General features: G+C 37.3%; 1 protein-coding gene across 1 annotated transcript in view; it reads right to left on the reverse strand.

Annotated features, from left to right (window-relative positions):
• Rp1 (RP1 axonemal microtubule associated) overlaps nucleotides 1-27280 on the reverse strand; it is a 241262-nt gene that overhangs the window by 188823 nt on the left and 25159 nt on the right. Inside the window, exon 3 of the mRNA XM_032890524.1 lies at nucleotides 9197-9360. Within this exon, the coding sequence (XP_032746415.1) occupies nucleotides 9197-9360 (164 nt within the window). The remainder of the gene's footprint in view (nucleotides 1-9196; nucleotides 9361-27280) is intronic.

Below are 27280 nucleotides of genomic sequence, written 5' to 3' on the forward strand. Positions count from 1 at the left end.
AAAATGGGGTTCAGACCTAAAGAATTCTCAGTAGAGGACTCTTGAATAGCCAAGAAGTACTTATGTTCATTGTCCTTAGTCATCAGGGAAATGCAAATCAAGATGACTCTGAGATTCCACCTTACACCCACCAGAATGGCTAAGATCAAAATCTCAAGGACCTGCAGATGCTGGCAAGGATATGGAACAAAGGGAATATTCCTACGTTGCTGATGGGATTGCAAACTTGTACAACCACTCTAGAAATCAATCTGAGAGTTCTCAGAAAATGGAATTAGTTCTACATCAAGACGCAGCTATACCACTCATGGGCATATACCTAAAAGATGTTACACCATCTCACAAGAACACTTGCTCAACTATGTTCATAGTAGCTTTATTCATAATAAAGGTGTCCCTCAAATGAAGAATCTATAAAGAAAATGTGGTTAATTTACACTACAGCATACTACTCAGCTATTAAAAACAAGTACATCATGAACTTCACAAGCAAATGGATGGAACAAAAACCTATTATACTGAGTGAGGTAACCCAGACCCATAGGGACATGCATGGCACCCACTCACTTATTAGTGGATATTAGCCACAAAGTATAGGACAACCAAACTATAATCAACAGACTCAAAGAAGCTAAATAACCAGGAGGGGCCAAGGGAGGATGGTTGAATCTTTCTCAGAAGGGGAAATAAAATAGATTTTGGGGGTGGATGGAAGGAGGGATTTGGGTGAAAGAGGGTGTGGGGATGGTAGGAGAGGAAGAACAGGGGAGAGAAAGGGAAATTGCTGGGGGAAGGGAGACAATCTCTAGGATGTGCCAGAGGCCTGGGATGTGAGAAGGCCCCAGAGTATCTATGGGGGTAACTCTAGCTAACACTCCTAACAGCAGGGAGTATGCATCCTGAAGTGGCCACTTCTTTAGCCAGGTAGGACTTGCAGTGGAGGAATAAGAACAGCAACCTACTGCAAAACGTCCATTCCCAAATGTATCCTGCCTACAAGATGTGCAGAGACAAAGAGCAAAGATGGAGGGAATGGTCAAGAGTGACTGCACCAAATTGAGACTGATCCCATGGGCAAGAATGAATCCATGACACTATTAATAATAATCTGTTATGCTTGTACATGAGAGCCTAGCATAACTGTCCTCTGAGAAGCTCCAGGCATCACCCAATGGAAAGAGATGCAGACACCCAGTCAAACATTTGATTGAGCTCTGGGAGTATTATGGAAGAATTGGGGAAAGGATTGAGGGATCCAAAGAGGATAGGGATTCCACAGTAAGACCAATGGAGTCAAATATCTTGTGCCCTCAGGGGCTCCCAGAGACTGAATCCATAACCAAAGAGCATATAGGGGCTGGACCTAAGGCCCCTGCACATATGTAGCAGATGAGCAACTTGGTCTTCATGCGAGAACCCTTACAATAGGAGTGGAGCTCTTCCTGAATCTGTTGCCTGCCTGACTGCCTGTGGATTCCATTCCCCTAAATGGTTCACCTAGACTGTCCTCAGTGGGAGAAGATGCACCTAGTTCTACAGTGACATGCGTGCGTGCGTGCGTGCGTGCGTGCGTGCGTGCGTGCGTGCGTGCGTGCGTGTGTGCGTGTGTGTGTGTTGGGGGAAAGGAGCAATTGAGTGGTTGATACCTAGAGGAGGGTCCCCCCTTCTGAAAGGCGAAGGGAAATGAAGAATGGGAGAAGGTTTTATGTGAGGGAGTACAGGAAGAAGAGTGGTTGTTGATATTAGGATGTAAAGTGAGTAAATAAAATAAATTTTAAAAGAAAAGAAGTGGTTGTCAGGGGTTGGGGAAAGAAGAACAGGGAGTGACTAAATGTTCTGGAAGGAAAGAGTTGAAAAATAATACCATAAATATACCACAAACCACTAAAGAACATGATTTAGAATTTTTCAAATGCTTCAAATGTGTATTCAATTTCAAATGTGTATTGTAAACAACATAAAAAATAAAATATCTATTTTTAAAGCATAAAAATATAAAAGGAGAAAATGAAACTTTTCAGAAGAATATTATAAGAGAAGAGTTTATGAGAACAAGTAAAATTATGATCAGAGCTGGAAAGGAAGTGCTAAGCTTAAGGAAGCCAACACCTTTATAACCAAGAAGTAAATGTCACCATGCCAGGAATCGAGCAATAAAGGACAAGAAAATAGAGAGTAAAGGTAACTGGCAAAACTCAGAATGCAAGGGCTGATGAGAAGGGTCAGCATATTAAAGCACTTGCCACGATGCCTGATAACTTGTGTTCTGTTTCTAGTATACACATGGAAAAAGAGAACCAACCCCTGTGGATTGTCCTTTGACTAACACATGTGCTCAGGCACATGAATGTACACAGAAACACACACATGCAAACACACACACACACACACATATGAAAACATAAAAGCACACAAGTGTATACTAAAACACATACAAAATAAGTAAACTTAAAGGTAGAACAACTTTAAAAAGAAAGAAAATATCAGAAGTAGTAAGCCATCAAGACAGAAAGAAATGAGAATAAGAAACCGAAGAATTGCTTTCATAATATAAAAGAGAAAAGTATTTTGCTTTATAAATATGATTAAAAAGGAAACGTGACAAAAAATAGAAAAAGAATACCAAAATTTTCATACTCCTTTCTTTATAATAAATTCTAAATTCATTTCTTCTACATGAAAGACAATGAAAAGTTTCATTTTTCATTTGTCTGCCTTCTAATGCTAGGCATAGGGCCTGCCCATGTGGTTTATATACCCAGTGACTCTCCACAGGAGGAAACTAATTTTTCCTCTGTAAGCAAATATCAGTCGTGAATAACTTTCATCATTATAAGGATGTAATAAGGATGGACGCTCTTATCCACTTCTCTTAGCACTAGAACCCATCTGGCTTGGATCAATGTAGGCCAGTACATGCTACCAGTCTCTCTAGGTTCATATAAGCATTACTCAGTCCTGTTATGTCTGGAAGACATCATTTACTTGGTTCCACCCATGCCCTCTCTCATGTATACTTCATATTTTCTCAATCCCCGAGGGAAGGGGTTTAATGAAGGCATCCCTTTAAGGAGTATGTGTTCCAAGGTCATGCACTTTCAGAATGTTGTCCAGCTGTGGGTCTCTGTGGTAGTCCATCTCCTGCAAAAGAGGCTTCTCTGATGGTGGCTGAGCAAGGTACTGGTCTAAGGGAATATCAGAATGTCATTGGAGGTCATTTTGTTACTATGTTTCTGTACCAGAAATATAGTATTTGTTATCCTGCAGAGTATCTTTCAGTACAGTGAACAGTAGTCACTATGGGTGAAGACTTTCGTGAGAACTGTGGGGATTTCTCCATGTCAGTGAGCTATATATGTGTTGTCTTCAGCAACAAGACCTTGCCGTCCATTTGTGGAGAGGGATCAATAGCCTTAACAGTAGCCTGAGTCGACAGGTTCCACTCATGGGACCCTCTTGGCCAAGAATTCAATTAGATGTAAATTGTTCCTGGCGCTGGCTATTTCACTTAGTTGTGAAAGATGTACAGTTGAGGTTTGGTCTCGTCCATTATTTGGCGACTCCATTTAGATTTCTTTCATATATGTATATATTTTAAGAAGGTTCTACTGTAGTATGTTTCTAAGTAACCCCTCAAATGACCCTTTGTGTGGGTTGTTTCTCCTTATATTCACTCCTTTGCTGGCCCTTCCTTTCCTCTCTCTGTTTAATCATACTGTTCCAGTCTACCTTTTGTCTCTTCATAACTACATAGTTTATCTCCCCATCCTTGGGAGACCCTCCCTGCCCCCACCTCTCTTACTTTATACCTAACCTTTGTAGCTACAGAGATTGTAGCATCTCAAGTAAAAACTCAAAATATAACATCTATATGTAAGAGAATACACATAGGGCTGCAGACTGTTAAGAGCAGACTGTTCTTCCAGAGGTCCTGAGTTCAATTCCCATCAACCACATGGTGGCTTACAACTATCTGTAAAGGGATCTGATGCCCACTCCTGGTGTGTCTGAAAACAGCCACAGTTTTCATATACATAAAATAATATATACATACTCAGATATATATAATATAAATATTTTTTTAAAAGAGAGTATGCACATAATATTTGTCTTTTGATAAGTCTTGGGATAATTTTTTTCTAGCTCCATCCATTTAGATGTGAATATAATGTTTTCCATTTTATCACCTGAATATTATTCAATTATGTACTATGTAAATGTATACATTTTCACTATTCATTTGCCTGTTCCATTCATCCATGGACATCTACCCTATTTCGAATTTCTGTATTATGATTAGAACAGCAATGAACATGGATGACTAAGTGTCTCTATAGCAGGAAGTAGAATCCTTTGGGTATATGCCCAAGAGCTGTATATTTAGGTTATGAGGTAGATCTACTCCCAGATTCATGAAGAACCACCACACTGATTTCCATACTGGCTGTACAAGTAAGTATATACTCCTAACAGTGCTGAATAAGTGTTCCCCTTCCCCTATATCCTAGCCAGCATAAGCTGTCACTTGTTTTATTGATTTTGGACATTCTTACTAATGTAAGATGAAATCTCAAAGTAGTTTGATTTATGTTTCCCTGATGACTAAATATATTGATCGTTTCTTTAAGGGTTTCTGTGTCATTTATACTCCATTTTTTGAGAAATCTCTGCTTAGTTCTGTGGTCCAATCTTTAATGGAATTATTTGTTTTCTTGATTTTTTTAAGCTTGCATATATTTTACAGTATTATATTATTAACCCTCTATCAGATGTGTTATTCATAATTATCTTTTTATATTCTATAATCTGCTTCTTTGGGCAAATGATAGCATGCTTTTCCATACTGAATATTTTCAGTTTCATAAGGCAAATTTATTAATGGTTGTTTGTAGTGCATACACTAGGAGGGTCCTGTTCAGAAAGTCTTTTCCTGTGCCAATGAGTTCATATCTATTCTTTACTTCCTCTTTAATTAGAATATGGATGTCTGATATTGTGTTTAAGTGCTTGATCCATCAAGAGTTGAGTTTTTGTATAAGGTGATAAGTATGGAATCATAAGCATTTTTCTGTATGTAGCCATCCAGTTGGATCAGCATTATTTGTTAAAGATGCCATTTTTTTTCCAATATAGTTTTTTCCTTTTTTTTTTTTTTTTTGGTTTCTTTGCCAATAATAATGGGTGTTTAGACTTATGTCTGCATCTTTAATTTGATTCTATTGATCAATGTCGGGTTTTTTTGTGCTGATGCACCACTGTTTTTATTCCTATGGCTATGTACAACTTGAGATCTGGGATGGTGACACCCCTAGCTGTTCTTTAATTATTCAGGATTATTTTAGTTATCCAGGGTTTATTTCCATATAAAGCTGAAAATTGTCCTTTCTCCATCATTTCTCTTCTATAATTGAATGCTGGATTCTCAGTTGGTGAACCCTCTGGAAGGATTAGAAGGTGTATCTTTGTTGGAAACGGTGTATCACTGAGGGGGGGCCTTGAGCTTGCAAAAGGCCTCAGCAGGAATAGGATTAAGCCAACAAACAGAATGAAAAGAACCAAAGAAAGGACAGGAGAAACATGTAGACATAGAAACACAAATTCTCACACAGAGAAATTTCATGAAATCACAAAACTGGAAGCTATAATCCATGTGTAAATGATCTCCGTGGGGGGGCTGGCACAAAATTAATAGACGGAAACATGAAGAGATACTACTGAGTTCACTGAGTTTGTTTGGTCTTGGCCACCTATTGTTGGGCATGAGGCCTACCCATAAGAGTAGTTGGTTTCCCCAATTGATTTCATTTAAATTAATTCAAAAAAAGTTTTTAATTTCCTTCTCAATTTCTGCATTGACCTATTTTTGTTCAGTTGTGAGTTGTTAACTTTCCATGAATTGTAAGCTTCTGGTTGTCTCTGTTGTTTATGTCTAGCTTTACTCCATGGTGGTCAGGTAAGAGACTGGGTATTATTTTAATTTTCTTATATCTGTTGAGACTTGCATTTTGTCTAACTATGTGATTAACTTTGGAGAAAGTTCCATGAGTTTTTGAGACAATATATTCCTTCATGTGTGGGTGAAATGCTTTGTAATACCTACCAGGATCAAATGACTTATGTCATCCTTACGCTTATTAGCATTTCTCTTTAGATTTTGTCTGGATGACCTGTCTGTGGTCTTTGGTGAGAGCAAGGTATTGAAGTCTCCCACTACATCCATAAGTCAATTGTGTGGTAGGGTATCTTTCACAAATTTGGGTGTTTATATATTTGGTGTATAATGTTTAGAATTAGAATATCATCCAGATGGATTTTTTTTTTCTTTGATGAGTATGTAATGTCTTTCCCTATTTTTCACATTAGTTTTGGTTTGAAGTCTGTTTTGTCAGATATGAAAATGCCTATCCCAGCTTGCTTATTGTTTTCATTTGTTTTTTAACCTTTAGTGATGTCACTCCTTGATAGGATAGCATGTTTCTTGGATTCAGCAGAAAAATGGATGCTGTTTTCAATTAAACCTATTTTCCTGTGGCATATAATTGAGGAAATAAGACCATTAATACTGATCATCATCAATTTTGTTATTATAGTATGAGGTTTTTTTTTTCTTCTTCTTTTGATTTACTGTTTTGGGACTATTTATTTATTATGCCTTCTTTGGTGTTCTTCAGACTGAAGTTTTCTTTCTAGTGCCTCCTGGATTTGTGGATAGATACTGCTTAAATGTTGCTTTATTATGGAATGTTTTATCTTTCTTTTTATATTATGATTCATAGTCAGGGCTGGCATTTGTGATCTCTTGGAGTCTATAGAACAGGGCCTTCTGGTTTTTAGAATCTCCACTGAAAATCAGATGGTTTTGAATGGGTCTGTCTTTATGCATTACTCGATCTGTTTTCCAGACAACCTTTAATATTTTTTCTTTGTTCTGTACATTTATTGTTTTTACTATTGTGTGCCATTGGAAATTTCTTTTCTTATTATACCTATCTGGTGTTCAGTATGCTTCTTATACCTTTTTAGGTACCTCTTTGTATAGGGTTGGAAATTTTTCTTCTATACATTTTTTGAAAATATCTTTTCTGCCTTTATTCTAGCTTTTTCTCTATCCTCTAGTTCCATTACTTGTAGATTTGATATTTTCATTGTGTCTCAGATTTTTCTGGATGCTTGATACTTGATTTTTTTTATTTAGCATTTTATTTGATGAGGTATCCATTTCTCCTACCTTGTCTTCAATGCCAGAGATTTTCTCTTCCATGTTCATGTCTTATACTGTGTTGCTGAGGCTTACCACTGAGGGTTTTGTTTGATATCCTAAATTTTTCATTTTCAGTTCTATTTTAGATTGGTTTTTCTCTAGTGATTCTATTTCTACTTTCTTGTCTTACATTGCTTTTATCATTTCATTCTGTTAGTGTACTCACAGGCTTCATTATTTTTATCCCCTTTAAGGTTCTGAAAGTGTCATAATTGCTATTTGAACATCCTTACCTTGTGCATCAGCTATATAACACTTCTCGTGGCCTGATGTAGTAGGGTTACTGGGTTCTGGTGAAGGCCCATGGTCTTAGTTATTAATCTTTGCTGTTTTGTGCTAGTGTCTAGGCATCTGGTGTTGGGATAATTGAGCCAATTCTAGTTGACAATACCTGATGTTCTCTTTGTTAAGTTGGCATTCCCTTCCTTGGTTTCTGTTGCCCTCTTGGCCCTTAAGAAATTGTGGTGGCTATGAGTTGCTTGGTAGAGAGTACTTCTGCTGATTATGCTGATTATCTGCAGAGAATGTGGAAGTGGGCTAGGGGAGAAACTGAGCAGCATGTTGTAAAAAAGTTAAGGATAATTTGTTCACACAAAGAGTCAGGGTATTCAGGAAGTTACAGGTACAGTGGGACAAAGAATCTACAAGCAGATTGCAGTAAGGCAAAGAATAATTTGAAGAAACAGGGATTCAAGACCTATGGGGATCCGAAGTCTGAATTAAGAGTTCGAGTCAGCAGGGAATGGAGTAGAGGTGGGAGAAGGTGTACCTGTAAGCAGGTAATGTTAACAGGCTGAAAATAGAGAGATCATAATGGAAGATAGGAAGTATAGTGTGCATTCCCTACCTGAGTCCCTACAGGGTATGGCCAATGAATACCCCAGGTAAAAAGTGTTCTAGGCAACTTGGGCTGACACAAAGGAACAGAAAGGCACTAGAAGGGGATGCTGAGAGGCTCCATGCAAAGGAGGAATTCTGGGTCCACGCCAAGGTTTGATGGAATGGAGGTATGATAAGAGGATAGTCCCTACAGGTCTTAGGAGAGACTGCGAGACTATAATGGTCAACAGAAAGGAGAGTGGAATTTGCCATCTGACTCCCATCCTCGCAAGACTTTTTCAAATACTTAAACTCACCATAAATACAAGAAAAAAATCACACAGTTAATATTAAACATATGAAAAAAAGAGTGTATAATGATAATATTGTTCCCAAATACTTCAGTGATTCCTGTAAAATAAAATATATAGGCCAAATAAACAGGTTATAGTAAACAAAACTCTCTGGACTATATCAATGTGCATGTCCTATGAATATGGAAATATTTAAAAAACCAACCTTATTCTAACTGTGATTTTATTCTTTTCACCAAATATAATACAAGCTTATATGTCTACTCAGAAATAATGAACTTCTGGTATTGTTTGGTTCATTCCAAGTTTTACTTTAATTTATGGTACTTCTAACTACAATTTAACATCATGGCATTAATTGTTCCTGCTTCATGTTTTCTACTTCTATTTCTTTCTGGATTCTGATCATAGTATACCTAGTCATGATCTGATAACTTGACAAAAGGTAAAAAGTAAAAAACAAGGAATATCTTGAAAACAACTTTTTACTTCATTACCTAATAATGTTACCTAAACTTTGAACCTTGTCTAAAGAGGCAGAATAACACATATTATTTCTGATGACAGTTAGTCATATAGAAACAATGACTATTAAACACAGTATTTCTCTCTAGCTATTGTTTTTTACCATGTGGTAGATTTATTTGTAAATCTGCTAGAACAAAGACAGCCATGAATTTAACTGATCACCTACAAGACATATGGTGTTTAATAGGAAGACCCCAATTGACTGCCCTCATTTCAAAGCTCCCACCAGCTGTATCATTTCATTAATGAGTTTTTACTACACTTTATGACTTACAGTAAATTTGTCTTCATGTCCATCCTGAAATCGAGTCCCATCTCTTCCAGAAAGATATATAGGTGCTGAACTCCTACAATGTCCATATAACACAATATAAACCTGTGAGCTGGTCCCCGCATTTGGAAAGTCACTAGTGATTATTGAAACTTTCCAGTTTCCACCTGTAGAAGCACAAATAACAAACGATGTTATCTCAGACCATTCTAAAGACAGAGTTCAAGACAGATAAAAATGACCTCTTTTCAACTCACTTGGAAAAGTGTCATAACCCTGGGTTTCAAATTTGATTCTATACATTCTTAAGATAATTTCCAAAACTAATTGCAATTAAAAGTATTTCATAGTAAATTTCAAAATAAGGGTAGAAAGTTTTGATTTCTTCTTGTTGGTCATGCCTGAACCCTGAGAGTCACTATAAAACTTCCATGAAATTTCCAGTATTTTGATAAAATATGTTTATCCAGAATTAAACATTTCACATGTTTATTTTTATGTCTACTCTCTAAAATAGTCAGAAAGAATCTGAGACATCTTGCATCCATTCTTTTAACTGTCCAGATTAACAGATTATACTGAGGCCCACAACAATGAAAACACTGAATCATCAGCATGTAAGTGGTACTAAAATAAATGATTCACTGTGAATATAGCAAAGGCCACAGTATCCTACGACAGCTTCATTTTACTTTTGCCAGGTGTTTAGGAGCTTAAACATCTAAAATGCAACCAACATGTTAATTAGTGAAAAATTAGAGAGCATGCTTATAATTTTACAAAAGAAAAATAACAAAAAATTAATGACTCAAATGATATTCATTAAACTGCAATTTTTTGTTCCAAATTGAAATAAAATGTGTTTTATATTTGATTGTTATAATAAATAATCAAATTCTAGATTTAAATTGTAATAATATTTCAAATAAATGCTATATTTGTAAAATTCTACTTTAAAACTCAAAATTTTTTACTTTACTTGTCCAACAAAGGTAAAAAACCCACACCATATTATCTAGGTGATACGTCTATTGTTAAAAATAATTTCTTTAGTTAGTAGATGGCAACAACAGTAGAAATCATTAAATGTCAAAAAATTAGAGCTAGAGGACTCTAGCTGTTGCTGGTAGATTGTAAGGATGTTGGTGATGATGGAGTAGAGAATAACTATGCTTTTCAGTCACTGCCACCTTACCAATGCAAGAAGAATCTCACAGAGAATTAGCTGCTAAATGTGCACAGATCAAGTTAATAGGGAAAGAAATTGCATTTCCAAAACCTAAGATGCAAAAAGATAAAAGTGTAAAAGCAAAAGTTTAAAAATTAATGAAATGTGATGTCAAAGAGAGCTGTGCCTCTATAAATCATTGAGTTATTGCTAGAAATCTAGTTCTAGGGAGGAGTTAGAACATGCAAAATGTCTTCATCCTTAATTTGCTTATGGTCTACATAAAAATACATACCAAAAAATGTAAAAAAAAAGTAACATAAAATTTTCTTATTATAAGATTGTGGTAAGGCAAGAGCAGATCACAGACAAGCTAACTAAATCAAAAATTAAAGAGAACAACAAAGAAGCAAAGGGAGGCAGGCAACCCATACCAATAAAGATAAAAGAGAATGCAAAAGCTGTCCATCATCTTTACAGACTGTACACTCAGAGATGTGCAAACTGAAGGCTGAAGTGTCCAACGCATATATAACCTATATTCCCCATAAAGAAGGGAGAAAGAATATAAACTAAAAATTAGAAATATGCTCCCATATCCATATAACTCACGGGGCACAAAGATGAGAGTCTGTTGAAAAGGTGAGTAAGTAGATTAGAATAAAGCAGAATTTACAAAACTAGTAAAAAAAAAAAAAACAAAAACAAAAAACCTAATTTCTATCTTTAGGAAAATATACACCTATAGTAGATATATCTATAATACAAAACTTGTATTAAAAATGGGGCCAAATGGCTTCACTGAGAAGTTCCTTCCGTTGTTTAAAAACAACACCAATTCTACACAACCTTTTAGAATAGTTTTGAAATCATTACATAAGCACACTACTCTGATACCGAAACTAGAAAAGAAAGCATTATTAGAATTTCAAATATAGCAAAGCACATGCAAAAATGTCGTAATGAAAATGATTACTTATGAAACATGAAATTCATACTAGCTTTACAAGAATAAGAAAACTAGAGAGGAATATTAAGAAGACAACTTAACCTTCGAGTTTATGCCAGGAATAAAAAAATTTAATATTCTTAAATTGATCAATATAATTCATCGCATGAACAGAATAAAAGAATACATAATCTTATACCCTGCATCATTACTCATTGGTGATATGTAAATTAAAGCCACAGGGAGTTACAGCAGTGCTATAACTATAGCAGAGGAATGGAGGGGGAGAAACTCTGTCAACATGGTGCAACAGGAAACAGCCCCATAATTTGGAAACAGTTTGACATTTTATTACAAAGTCAACTATACTGGATGGTTTTATGTGTCAACTTGACGCAAGCTAAAGTTATCACAGAGAAAGGTGCCTCCCTTGAGGAAATGCCTCCATGAGACCCATCTGTAAGACATTTTCTCACCTAGTGATCAAGGGGGAAGGACCTAGCCCATTGTGGGAGGTGCCACCCCTGGGCTAGTAGTCCCATAAGAAAGCAAGCTGAGCAAGCCAGGGGAAGCAAGCCAGGGCTTCTGTATCAGCTCCGGCTTCCTGACCTGCTTGAGTTCCAATCCTGACTTTCTTTTGGTGATGAACAGCACTGTGAATTGCTGAATAAACCCTTTCCTCCCCAACTTGCTTCTTGTCCATGATGTTTTGTGCAGGAATAGAAACCCTGACTAAGACATCAACAAGATATAAAATACATTCGTGCAATTCTGGTAACTTACCCAAAATAATAGAAAGTACTTTTCCATAAATTTTCTTAACAGTTTTGTTCACAAAAGCCAAAGTTTGAAGTGAACCTTAACCAACAGGTGCTAAATAGCAAATTGACTCTTCAGTAAAACATAGGTTTGGTTCCTAATCCCTGCTACTTGTAAAGATGACCTCATTTAGAAATGGGGTCATTGCGGATGTAATTGAAATGTAAATCCAAATAAAAGTCGGAAGACGAGGGGCTACTTCTTTCTGAATTAGTTAAAGAGAAGAATCGGCTTAACAACAGATTCCATTCCAAAATTGGAAGGCTTCTAAGTAAGTTCTATCTCCACCTCTTCAAATCCTATGTCTAATGCGTGTGATGTCTTCAACAACATGGTGTTGCCTCCAAGTTCCAGGAAGCAACCAAAGGCAAGAAGAATAGCCTAATATCAATTTGGAAGTTGTTTGGACACCATTGACCAACCACTCAAAGGCGGGATTCCCCATGCCTGGTGTGAATTTTCAGAGACTTAACCACATTATACTCCCACCAGCAGAGAGCAGGTATTCACCTTCCATCACACCATGCCAGCCATTTGTTATAATTTATGCTTTTTTATCTTAATCGTTCTTACTTGAATAATATAAAATCTCAAGGCAATTAGAATGTGCATTTCCATTATAACTAAGAATGTTAAATCTTTTGAAGGACCAGGAAAAATTCAGATCCCCTAGCAAATAGAGTAGAGCCAAAACTGTAGGTTAGCCAGTTCAGTGACTCTGTCCCAGGAACTAGCTGACCATAAAGTTAGATTACAATCTAGAAAACAATCTTGAGAAACAGGAAGCTTCTCCTTGTGATTTTTCACTGGTATTCTCAACATTTTCCAATGATGCCATCCCTACCCACTTGGGTTGTGGTTTCTTCTTTTAAATACCCCTTCTCCCAGCTACTCAGGGTCGAAGTCCTCTGCCCTGGCGTGGGATACAAGTCTGGACCCCAGTGCACTGGTTCCTATCAATAAACCTCGTGTAAATTACAGCAAGGACAATCTCTCGTGAGTTCTTGGGGGTCGAGTCATTCCCAAGACTTGAGTGAGGGTCTCCCCACTCTGGGGGTCTTTCACTTTGATGTTTCTCAGCCATTTGTAGTTCATCTTTTGAGAATTTTGTTTGCTTTGATGTTCATTTTTAATGGGATATTCATTTTCTTAACTTTTAGGGCTTTTTTTTCGGTTTTTTACATATTCTAGATAGTAATGTTCTCTCAGATGCATAGCTAATAAGGACCATTTTCCATTCTGTAGGTTCCCCCTTCACTTGAATGATGCTTTGTTTTGTTGTATAAAAGTATTTGAGTTTACTGTTATCCCATTTATTAATTGTTGGTCTTAATTCCTTTGATATCACAGTTTTGTTCATAAAGCCCTTTCTTACTTTCTCTTCTATCAAATTTAGGGGGTTGGGTCTTGTACTGAGGTTCTTGATCCATTTGGAGTTAAGTTTGCATGAAGTGAGAGACATGTACATTTTTAATTACTACTTCTATATCTGCATGTACATGCAGTCATTCAGTTGAACAAGCACCATTTATTGAAGATGATGTCTTTTCTCCTGTGTATATTGTAGACTACTTTGTCAAAAATTAGTTGCTGTAGGCTAGTGTGATAATACAATGGGGAAAAGTACATTCTGCCAAGCCTAGTGAACTGATACTGATACCCAAAACCCAAATGGTAGCTGTTGTGTTTATGTGATGGTTTGCATATGCGTGGCCCAGAGAGTGGCACTATTAGAAGATGTGGCCTTGTTGGAGGAAGTGTGTCACTGTGGGAGTGGGCTTTGAGACTCTCCTCCTAGCTACCTAAGGATGCACAGTCTGTTCCTGGCTTCCTTCAGGTGAAGATGTAGAACTTAGCTCCTCCTGCACCATGCCTGCCTAGATGCTGCCACTCTCCTGCCTTGATGATAATGGACTGAACCTCTGAACCTGTAAGCCAGCCCCTATTAAATGTTGTCTTTTATAAAGCTTGCATTGATCATGTGTCTGCTCACAGCAATAAAACCTGAACTAAGACAAGTTGGTACCAGGGACTGAGGTACTGCTGTGATAGACCTGATCATGCTTCTGTTTGGAAGAATGTGGATTTGGGGACTTTGGATTTGGAAATGGGCTATCTTGTTAGGAATGTGAAAGTCTTTGTTACTGAGAATGATTTGAATTGTGCAGGCCTGGCCCAAGAGATTTCAGAGGAGAAGAATTTCTGTATGTTCTGTAAAGACTGCTCTTGTGGTATTTTTGTGAAGAATGTGGGTGCTTTTGACCCTTGGCTGAAGAGTCTGCCTAAAGCTAAGGTAAAAAGACTCAGAATAATTGCATTGACAAAGGAAGTCTCAGAAATGCCCATCATAGACTTTGTTCTCTGGTTAAGTCTCTTGAAGAGCATTTTAATGAAAAAAAGGAAGTTGAGAAAGGAGAAATACAAAAATATAAGGTTCGAGTATTAAAGGGACACCCAGAGGTGAAATGGAGCTGAATCCTATGTTCAAGGATATTAAACTGAATTAAGGGAGTAATTACCTTGGAGCAAGACCCCACCCAGATAATTTAGCTCCTAGCAACTTCGCACAAACCTTTAATTCCAGGAGACAGGCATACAGATCTCTAAATTCAAGGTCAATCTACAGAGTGAGATCCAGGACAACCAAGTTCAGGCAGTGGAAAAATTATAAAAGAGGAAGCTAGTGATAATGTTATAAAACAAGGAGACCATGTTCCAGTTCCTGCAAACAGCAGATCTCAGCAGCTTTGGTCATGTGTCTGGTTTCCTTTGGGTGAAGATGTAGAACTCAGCTCCTCCCTCACCATGCCTGTCTGGATGTTGCCAGGTTCCTGTCTGATGATAATGAACTGAAACTCTGAACCTATAAGCCTGCCTCTATTAAATGTTGCCCTTCATAAAACTTGCATTGATCATGGTGTCTGTTCACAGCAATAAAACCCTAACTAAAACAGTTTATAAAAAGATAAGGAGAAAAGGAATGTCTTTGGTGGATGTACAGTCAGGTGTGGGGGAAGGGGCACCTCTGAGGGTCCATGCTGAGCCATCCCTTCTCCCTGAGGGACCAGCTACAAGACATTATAGTATAGAATAGAGTTTATTTAGGGAATGGGGAGGGGAGTTAAGAGGGTCAGAGAGAGAGAGAGAGAGAGAGAGAGAGAGAGAGAGAGAGAGAGAGACAGAGACAGAGACAGAGACAGAGACAGAGAGAGACAGAGAGAGAGACAGAGACAGAGACAGAGACAGAGACAGAGACAGAGTTGAGCAGAGCAGAGGAGGCCAGCCATGAACACCTAGAGAGAGGGGGGAGGGGAATGGAGAGAGGGGGGGGAAGGAGTGAGAAGACAGAGCAGGAGCAAGAAGGCAAGAGAGCAGCCACTTTCATAGTGAGTCAGGCACACCTGACTGTTGACAGGTAAGTGTGGGGTGGAGCTTAGACAAAATGCTAAAAGTAGGAGAGAAACCAACTCACACAAGTTGTTCTCCGACCTCCTACATAGGAAATGGTATACAAACACACAGATACACACACACACACACACACACACACACACACACACACACACACACACACACACCATGAATAAGTGGTGGGTACAGGTGTGTGAACTGATATCTGGGTCTTTAATTCTATACCAATAACAAATAAGTCGGGTTTTTATCCTAATACTAACTTGTTTTTATATTACTATAGTTCTGTACTATATGTTGAAATGTGTGTTTTGACAGCTCCACCACCTTTTTTTATAGTTAAAGATCATTGTAACTATCCTGAGACTTTTGCTTATTAGTATGAAATTTAAGATTATTTTGTCAATTCCTGTAAAGAACTTCATTGAAATTTTGATATGCATTATTTATAATCTGCATATGGCTTTCAATAGCATGATTATTTTCACATTAATCCATTAATTCAATCTTCTAGTATTTTTTTGTTTAGTGTCTTAAAGTTTTCATTGTACAAATCTTTTATTTTCCTAATTAAATTTATTCCAAGAATTTTTGAGGCCACTATGAATTAGAAATTGCTTGCATGATTACTTTCTCAGTGAGTTTGTTGTTTTTATATAGAAAAGCTGCTGGGTTTTATGAGTTGGTTTGTGTCCTGTTACTTTGCAGAGTATGTTTATTGGTCGTACATGTTTCCTGATGGAATCCTCAGAGTGCTTTATGTCTATAATAATATGACCTATAAATAATGAGACAGATTTCTTCCTTTCTAATTTGCAGCACAGTTATCTCTGTCTCTTTCCTTATTATCATAAGGAAGATTTCAAGAAACTATGTTGAGTAGGTATGAAGAGACTGGTTATACTTGTCATGATCCTGATTTTAGTGTAATTGCTTTGAGTTTTCTCTCTAGTATAATGTTGGCTGTGGGCTTCCTGTCCCTATGTATTTGAAAGTAGCCTCTCACTCACAGATACACCTGCCTTTGCTTCCTGAGTTCAGGAATTAAAGGTGTGAACACGATGCCCAGATATTTGGGAAATTTTTAATTACTACTTCTGCATATTAAGGTGTTAGGGTCTATTTAAATTATATACTTCACCTTGATTTAGCATTAGTAAATTTTATAATATGTATAATATTAATATAATATTAATATAATATTAAATATAATATTAATATGTATAATATGGGAGAGAGAGAGAATTGTGTATATCTAAAGATTCATCCTTTTTCTTAGATTTTCAAGTTTGTTGGACTATAGATTCCTTAGCTTGTCCTTATGAATCTCGCAGTTTCCTCAGTATTTGTTGTAATGTCTCTGTTTGATTCTAACTTTATTAATCTGGGTCCTCCTTTAATTAATTTTGCCAATTTGTCAATTTTCTTAGTATTTTTAATGAACCAACTCCATTTTATTGATGATTTGTGGGGTTTTTGTTTTTTTAATCTTTCTTATTTCATTAATTACATCCCTGATTCTGATTATCGATTCCTGTCTACTTGAGGAAGGGTGTTATTTTTTCTGGTTTTTCTAAAGCCTCCATGAGGATGATTAAGTTATTAATTTTACATCTTTTGGCATTCATATAGATATATAGTGCTACATACTCTTGCTCCTAAGGCTATCTTCATTTGTCTCATTGATTTGGGTATGTTGTTTTTCTTTTGCATTCTATTCTAGAAATTCTCCAAGTTCCCTTTTGATTTCTTCATTCTTGCAGTTATTCAGTGGTGTGGTGTTTAGTTTCCATATTTTGTGTGCTTTCTGTGGTTTCTACTGATGATTATATCCATCATCATGGTTTTACACTATAGTGGGCAGATAGAATGGAAGACAGTGTTTCACTTTTCCTATATTTGTTGAAACCTGACGTATGTCCTAATATGTGATCTATTTTGAAGAAATTCTCTGAGCTCCTGAGAAAGATGTCCACTTTTTTAGAGATTTGGTGTGATGTTCTGTATACCTCTGTTACATACGTGAAATTTATGACATCCCTGAACTCCAGAGCTTCTGGTTTTGGTGAGAATGGGGTGAGAAGCACCCACTATCACTCTTCTGGGGTCAATCTGTGGCTTTAAATTTAATAGTTTTCTATTATAAGAGTGTAATTTTTAGGATTTTAATGAACTGTTAGTGACTTTTCTCTTCAGTATTTTTAAACTGTCACTCCTTATCTGTTCTGGCTAATTTTCATTTGGCAGATATAAGAATAACTACACATGCTTGTTTCATAGATCCATTTGATTGAAATAGCTTCTTACTTCAAGGTTTACATTTTGCATTTTATTTTGTTTTGGATTTTCTTTGAGGATTCTATCTAATACATTCCATGTTCATAAAACTTGAAGTTTTCATTTTTCAATTCAACTATTTATGGTTTTTTAGTCATTCTAACATTTACTCATGTACTCTTAAGTTTCTTGATAATGTTTATTACTGTTATCTTGAAATCACTGTTTTATACATCATCTAAATCACTTACTTGTTTTAGAGAACATTCCTGTAAGATTTTGGCATGATTACTTATGTTTATGCTTTTCAAAAGAACAAAGGCATCTGGAGTTAGGTCATTGGTAGTGTTTCTTGGTGTAGAAACTTCTCTGCTTTGTCAAGGGGTTGCTTGAAGCTCAGTTTTCTGGTGTCTCAACTTGTCAGGCTATAGAATAGCTATATGGGGATTATGGTTCAACTTGGGGCAAGTCAGTGCTAATGTTCAAATAGGATATTAGTGTGAGTCAGAGCTCAACTTGAGTCAACTGAAGTTTCTAAGCCCAAGAGCAGACCTTCTGCAGTGTTAGAATATTATCACAACTAATTTTCAGGGTACTGTGAAAATCTTAGGACTCTTTTCAAGCCAAGGGAGCTTGTGGAGTAGGTACTACAAGTCTAGAATCCCTGCCCTAATAGGGCAGAAAAGAAAGTGGAAGCCAGGCACATGGTCCTCAGGCAGGTCAGTGGGGCCAGTGAAGTTTTCAGCATGTTGATGTTCCCTATCTGGAAAAGGGTGACCTAAGATCCCAAGGATGGACAGAGTAAGCAATAAAGTCCACATTCATGCCTGTGTCAAGGATGAGTAGAGCTATGTGACTCTGAGGTCTCTATGTGAACATGAGGACATAGATAAGCTAAGGAAGGCAGGAAGGAAACATGTGGCCCTCGGGTAGGTCAGTGGGGTAAATTGAGACTTTAAAACTTTTCTTCAGATGTTAAACATTGTTTTAGTTTGTTCATGTGTAAATCGGTTTTTCTGAAAGCTAAAGAAAATATGGTAGACCATAAACTTAAAGGCCATAAAACATTAGCCCTCTAACACTTAAAACTATTTGACAAAATATTTCTTTTAGAATTTAATTACTCTCATAAACAGAAGCAGAATGAAAATGTTGAGTAATTAATCTATTTAAATTATATATTAAGATTACTATCACTAGGATATAGCTGGTTATTCAGCAAGCATAAGTCCCTAGGTTCAATCTCCAAAACTAACCAACCAACAAAGAAACAAACAAAACAGGCAAAAAGACTGATATCAACTTTATGAAGCTCAAACGAAATTATTACCAAACTTCATCTTCAGAAGCATAGATGTGCCTGTCAGCATACCTGAATGTTTGTGATTCATTTCCATAACCAAAAAAGAAATGAGTATGGGTTCTATTCTCATCCCTAAACTTCACATTTCTTTTATCACTTCCAGAGCCACAGGGCTCACTGCTGAAGAGTAAGAGAAAGACTCTAAGAGCATAAAGACAAAGTCTTCAAAATGTCATCTTCTGGCAAATACATTGTTATTGTAATAAAGAACTCTCAAGGACATGAAGTCTATGTAAGAATGAGCCAATCAACAGTCAGGTAAGCATGAAGGAAGGATTCAGGAGTCCCTCCCTCCCCACATGCTGAATTATTTCTTATGGATAGCAAGAGGGAATGACAATAAAAAGGGTCAAAGTTTTTAGTTATGTCCCCACTAGTGAATCTACCAGGCCGGTACTAAATCAGTAAGCCCTGCTTAAAACAAATGGGTCAAAGAACATAACTAACAATTATAAATCTTAAACAGGAACAAATAAAGAGGAAGAGGGGCTGCTGGGAGAAGGCAAGAGAGAGTGGAGAGACATAGTAGCTAGAATGCATGATGCAAATTATGAAACTGTAAAAGAACTAACTTAGCTTTAAAAAAAAAAAAAAACACTTAGCGTTTTGACTCTTAAGTGGCTGATTTTGGAGAAAGTTCCGTGAGGTGCTAAGAAGAAGGTATATGCTTTTATGTTTGGGTGAGATGTTCTGTAAATATATGATAAGTCTATTTGACTGATAATATCTGTTATCTATAGTATTTTTCTGTTTAGTTTTTATCTGTGTGACATGTCCATTGGTGAGAGAGGGGTATTAAAATCTCTCACCATCAGTGTGTCAAGGCCAATATGTGATTTAAGGTATAGTAGTGTTTCTTTCACAAAAATGGGTACCCTTCTATTTGGGGCAGAGGTATTAAGAATCAAAATGCCATCCTGGCGGATTTTTCCTTTCATGAGTATGAAGTCTCCTTCCCTATCTCTTTTGATAAGTTTTTCTTTGAAGCACATATTCCTAATTATTTAAATGCCTATGCCAGCTTGCTTCTTTGGCCCATTTTTTTGAACTTTTATCCTGACACAATGTCTATCCTTGATGTTGAGTGTGTTTTGTGTATGCAACAGACTGATGGATCCTATTTTTACATCCACTCTGTTAGTCTTAGTCTTTTTATTGTGGAACTGAGGGTATTAATATTAATCGATATTAATGACAATGGTTGTTGATGTCATTATTTTGTTGTTGTTGGTAATGGTGGTAGTAGTGATGGTAGATGTGTGTGTGTGTGTGTGTGTGTGTGTGTGTGTGTGTGTGTGTGTGCATGCGCACGCACGTGCACAGACAGACGTGCACTTCCCTTCTTCTGGTTTTGCTGACGTAAGTTTATTTCCTCTGTTTCCATGGGTGTAGTTAACCTCCCTAGGTTGGAGTTTTCCTTCTAGCACTTTCTGTAGGGCTAGTTTTATAGATATATATTGTTTATATTTAGTGAAATATACACAAACAAGTCTCAACAGATATTAAGAAACGAGAAATAACTCCCTACCTCCTATCAGACCACCAAAGATTAAAGTTGGATATATCAACAGCATACAGAAACAACAGAAAGCTTACAAACTCATGGAAACTGAACAGCTTTCTATTGAATGACTATTGGGGTGAGAAAAAATTAAGGAAATTAAAGACTTCCTGTAATCCATTGAAAATGACAGCACGACATATCTAAACTTATGACACACAATGAAAGTGGTGCTAAGAGGAAAGTTCATAATGCTAAGTACCTGCATAGAGAAATTGGAGAGATCTTATACTAGTAACTTAGCAACACACCACAAAACTCTAGAATAAAAATAACTACGGACATCTAAGAGAAGTAGATGGCAAGAAATAATCAAATAAATGAGCACAGAGATAAGTAATTAGAAACAAAAAGAATAATAGAAATAATAGGCCTATAACCCCTAGTGAAATAGGAGCACTCACAAGTCTCCCAACCAAAAATATCCCAGGGCCAGAAGGTTTAAGAGAGAATTCTACCAGACATTCAAAGATGAGTTAACAACAATATTCCTTAAATTATTCCAGAAATTAGAAATAGAAGGAACATTGCAAATTTATTTTATGAGTCCACAGTTACCCTTATACTCCAACCATACAAAGACTCAACAAACAAACAAACAAACAAAAAAACAGAAATACAGTTTTCTCTTATGAACATTGATACAAAAATCAATAAAATACTTGCGAGCCAAATCCAAGAACATATCAAAAAGAACATCTCTATGATCAAATAGGCTTCATCCCAGAGATGCAAATATGATTAAATAATAAAAATAAGTAAATAAACAAACTGAAAGGAAAAAGCAATGCATGATCATCTCATTAGATGCTGAAAGGAGAGTTTGGCAAAAATCCAACCCCCTTTTATGATAAAAGTCCTAGAGAGAATGGGGACACGAGGGAAATTCTAAAACATAATAAAGACAATTTTCAACAAGCCTATAGCCAACATCAACTTAAAAGAGATAAATTCAAAGGAATTGCACTAAAATAAAGAACAAGACAACGTTCTACTTTCTCCGTGTCTATTCAATACAGTACTTGACATTTTAACTAGATCAATAAGACCACAAAAGGACATCAAGAAGATCAAATAGAAAGAAGTCAAAGTATTGTCATTTGCAGATGACATGATAGTCTATATAAGAGCCCTTAAAATTTCTACTAGATAATGCGTATAGCTGATATTCACTTTCCATGAAGTAGCTGGATACAAAATTAGCTCAAGAAATCAGTAACTTTCATATATGCAAATGACAGATGAACTGAGAAAAAAATCAAGGAAACATCTTTTACAATAGCCTCAAATAATACAAGATATCTTGGGGATAACTCTAATCAATCAAGCAAAAAACTTGTATAGCAAAAACTTCACTTCTTTGAAGAAGATATTAGAAGATGGAAAGACCTTCCATGCACATGGATTGGTAGAATTAACATAGTAGAAATGGCCATCCTGTCAAAAGCAACCTACTGACTCAATGCAATTCCCATCGTGATTCCAAGTCATTTCTTTACAAAACTTGAAAGAATAATTCTTAACATAATATGGAAAGACAAAAAAGCCAGAGTAGCAAAAAGAACTCTGAACTTCTGGAGGTATCACCATTCCTGATTTCAAGTTTTACTCAGAGCTGTAGTAATAAAAAAAATAAAATAAAATAAAACAAACACATGGTATTGGCATAAAATGAGGCACATTGATGAATGAAATCAAATTGGAGGGCCAGACACACACCTATGGACACACATGACTTTTGATTAAAAAAAGAAGAAGCAGCCAGACATACACAATGGAAAAAAGACAGCATCTTCAACAAATGATGTTAATCAAGCTGGATATCTTCATATAGATGTATGCAAATAGACCCATACTTGTCACCCTGCACCAAACACAAATCCAAGGAGATCAAAGACTTTGACATAAAATTAGATGAGAAAAATCATGAATAGCCTTGACACCATTGGCACAGGAGAAAACTTTCTGAAGAGAATACTGATAGTGCAGGCGCTAAGATATGCAATTAATCCAAGTGACTTCATAAAACTGAAAAATACTGCCAATCAGGCAAAGCAGCAGCCTTCAAAATGGGTTTCTACCAACTTAACATTTGATAGAGAACTTATGATCAAAATATATGACTCAAAAACCAAGATATCAAAATAATCAAATAATCCAATTTTTAAATGGGGTACTGATCTAAACAGAGAACTCTCGACAGAGAAATCCCAAATCACCAGGAAACACTTAAAGAACTGTTCAATATCCATAACCGTCAGGGAAGTGCAAATCAAAATTACTTTGAGATTCCATCTTATACCTGTCAGAATGCCGAGGATAAATAACACAAGCAACAGCTCTTGCTGGCAAAGACGTGGAGCAAGGGAACTACTCCTACATTGCTCATCAAAGTGCAAACTTGTACAGCCACTATGGGAATCAATATGGCAGTTCATGAATCAATCTTCCTTAAAACCCAGCTATATCACTCCTGAACACATACCCAAAGGATGCTTCATCATACCACAAAGGCACTTGTTCAGCTATGTTCATTGTGGCTTTAATCATAACAGCAAGAAACTGGAAACAACCTAGATGGGAAGGGGAAGAAGTGAAGGAAAGAAAGGAAAAAGGAAAGGAAAGGAAAGGAAAGGAAAGAAAGAAAGGAAAGGAAAGGAAAGGAAAAAAAGAAAGGAAAGGAAAGGAAAGGGAGAGGGAGGAGAGGAGAGAGAGAGGAGAGAGAGAGAGAGAGGAGAGAGAGAGAGAGAGAGACCAAAGCTGGAAATAAATTTAACATAGGAATCTAAATACCTCTATAAACAAATTCTAAGATCCCAGAGAAAGACATTGAAGAAGACACTAGAAAATGGATAGGTGTGATGGTTTGCATGTGCTTGGCCCAGGGAATGGCACTATTAGAAGGTGTGGCCTTGTTGGAGGAAGTGGAGACCCTCCTCCTCGCTGCCTGAGGATGCTCAGTCTGTTCCTGGCTTCCTTCAGGTGAAGACACAGAACTCAGCTCCTCCTACACCATGCCTGCCTGGATGCTGCCATGTTCCCGCCTTGATGATAATGGACTGAACCTATGAATCTGTAAGCCAGCCCCAATTAAATGTTGTCCTTTCAAAACGGCAACCAGCAGATTGGGAAAAGATCTTTACCAATCCTATAACAGATAGAGGCCTTATATCCAAAATATACAAAGAACTCAAGAAGTTAGACCGCAGGGAGACAAACAACCCTATTAAAAAAATGGGGTTCAGAGCTAAACAAAGAATTCACAGCTGAGGAATGCCGAATGGCTGAGAAACACCCCAAAGAAAATGTTCAACATCTTTAGTCATAAGGGAAATGCAAATCAAAACAACCCTGAGATTTTCACCTCACACCAGTGAGAATGGCTAAGATCAAAAACTCAGGTGACAGCAGATGCTGGCGAGGATGACTTGGAGAAAGAGGAACACTCCTCCATTGTTGGTGGGATTGCAGACTGGTACAACCATTCTGGAAATCAGTCTGGAGGTTCCTCAGAAAATTGGACATTGAACTGCCTGAGGATCAGCTATACCTCTCTTGGGCATATACCCAAAAGATGCCCCAACATATAGCAAAGACACGTGCTCCACTATGTTCATAGCAGCCTTATTTATAATAGCCAGAAGCTGGAAAGAACCCAGATGCCCTTCAACAGAGGAGTGGATACAGAAAATGTGGTACATCTACAGAACGGAATATTACTCAGCTATCAAAAACAATGACTTTATGAAATTTGTAGGCAAATGGTCGGAACTGGAAAATATCATCCTGAGTGAGGTAACCCAATCACAGAAAAACACACATGGTATGCACTTATTGATAAGTGGCTATTAACCCAAATGCTTGAATTACCCTAGATGCCTAGAACAAATGAAACTCAAGACGGATGATCAAAATGTGAATGCTTCATTCCTTCTTTAAAAGGGGAACAAGAATACCCTTGGCAGGGAATAGAGAGGCAAAGATTAAAACAGAGACTGAAGGAACACCCATTCAGAGCCTGCCCCACATGTGGCCCATGCATATACAGCCATCTAATTAGACAAGATGGATGAAGCAAAGAAGTGCAGGCCGACAGGAGCCGGATGTAGATCTCTCCCGAGAGACACAGCCAGAATACAGCAAAGACAGAGGCGAATGCCAGCAGCAAACCACTGAACTGAGAACAGGACCCCCGTTGAAGGAGTCAGAGAAAGGTCTGAAAGAGCTTGAAGGGGCTTGAGACCCATATGAACAACAATGCCAAGCAACCAGAGCTTCCAGGGACTAAGCCACTACCTAAAGACTATACATGGACTGATCTTGGACTCTGACCTCATAGGTAGCAATGAATATCCTAGTAAGAGCACCAGTGGAAGGGGAAGCCCTGGGTCCTGCTAAGACTGAACCCCCAGTGAACTAGATTGTTGGGGGAGGTGGCAATGGGGGGAGGATGGGGAGGGAACACCCATAAGGAAGGGGGAGGGGGGGGAGGGGATGTTTGCCCGGAAACCGGAAAGGGAATAACACTCAAATGTATATAAGAAATACTCAAGTTAATAAAAATAATAATAATAATAATATATTCTAATTTCTCTTGGACAATCTTTAATCTCCATTGAGGAAAATATAAGCCTCTAATGACAAAATACTGATTATTTTCTATTCAACATTTTACCCTCTGTGTCCTGTACTTTAATTTCTAGTTTCCAGAATAAATCATTTTTTTCTCTACGTGTTAAAAACAAAAAACAAACAAACAAAAAAAAAGAACTTCTAAATGTTGTCCTTTATAAGACTTACATTGATCATGGTTTCTGTTCACAGCAATAAAACCCTAACTAAGACAATAGGCATACTTGTATCATGGATTGGAAAAATGTTGTTAAAAAATGACCATCACAGTGAGAGTTTTATCTACAGATTCAGAGCAATCTTAATCAAAAGTTCAACACTACTATTTACAAACACAGAAAAAAAGATGTTCAAAAATGTATGTGTTGGCACAAAATAGCAATAACCAAAGCAATCCTGAACCAAAAGAATCAGAAGTATATCATAACTGTTATTTTATAACCACATAGGTTATACAAAGATAGGAAAGCAATATATGAATATAAATTAGTTGTATACAGTGAAATGCAATTATTGTTCCAGCTAGACCTATAGTTATCTCTTATCAGCCTACTTTTGGTAATACTTGAACTCTCCTTTGAACCCATTGCAAAATGCTAATCATTTGTTTAGTTAATTTTCTTTCTTTCTTTCTTTTTTTTTTTTTCAGAGCTGGGGACCGAACCCAGGGGCCTTGCGCTTGCTGGCAAGCGCCTACCACACTGAGCTAAATCCCCAACCCCTGTTTAGTTAATTTTTATATGTTAAATAAAACTCTTGATATATTTCTTTTGGGGAAAAAGCAAGTAAGCCTGATCCAGCTGCATTGGGAGCAATCTCGTCGGTTTTTCAGATTAGAGTCCATGGCTCCTGAAGCACCCTGTGCCTTTCAGTTCCTGAGAGACTGAAGCACTCCTTCAGGCAGTGAAGCACTCAGTCTACCCCTGTATCTGTGTTCTTTAGAAGTCAGTGAAGCATACAGAAGCTTGACAGGACAATTGGTCTCAGACATTAATCTTGTGTACCTTGTATAGCTTGTAAGCATCATTGTATCCTGGAAACTACCATTGTATTGATCCTGGCAACAGCCACTATATTTTGTTTCTAGTAAAGGGATTAAAGAGCCTGGTTGCTTGCAATAAACTTGTCACTGCCCCAGTCTTGCTGTGCTTCTTCCAAACTGGCCTGATTAACATTCATTTCTCATTGGCCATAAAAGGTAATTTTGGGGGGTTGGGGATTTAGCTCAGTGGTAGAGCGCTTGCCTAGCAAGCGCAAGGCCCTGGGTTTGGTCCCCAGCTCCGGAAAAAAAAAAAGAACAACAACAACAACAAAATGCATTTGAGTTACTTTGGGGCTGGGGATTTAGCTCAGTGGTAGAGTGCCTAGCAAGCACAAGGCCCTGGGTTCGGTCCCCAGCTCTGAAAAAAAGAAAAAAAAAAAAACTTAAAAGATAACTTTAGCCCAGTGAGTAAGTGCACAAATCCTTGCACAAAACCACCCTGTATCTCTCAGCTTCAACAAACAGGATACAAGAAGCAACTACAATCCTCCTATAAGTGGCCCAAGACTGTAGAGGCCACAGGGCCTTGGACTGACAGAGCAGCACTAAGAGAAGAGAAATGTTGATCACACAGGGGTGTCTCAACTATGAAGATAAAGTCAATTGCCCGCATTCCATCCAGAACATACAGTATCTCCTCAATGGAAGAGATAAATCAAATACCTGCATTCCATCCAGAACACACAGGGGTATCTCCTCAATGGATAAGATAAAGTCAAATGCCTACATGCCATCCAGAACACAGAGGAGTGTCTCCTCAGTGCAAGAGATAAAGTCAAGTACCTGCATTCCATCTTGATAGCTGGTTGTAAATGACCTTGTGACCTTTTTGTTATCTGTGGAAGCAGACCTCACCCTAATTCCC

Source organism: Rattus rattus, chromosome 1, assembly GCF_011064425.1.
Source record: "Rattus rattus isolate New Zealand chromosome 1, Rrattus_CSIRO_v1, whole genome shotgun sequence".
Taxonomy (NCBI): Eukaryota; Metazoa; Chordata; class Mammalia; order Rodentia; family Muridae; genus Rattus; species Rattus rattus.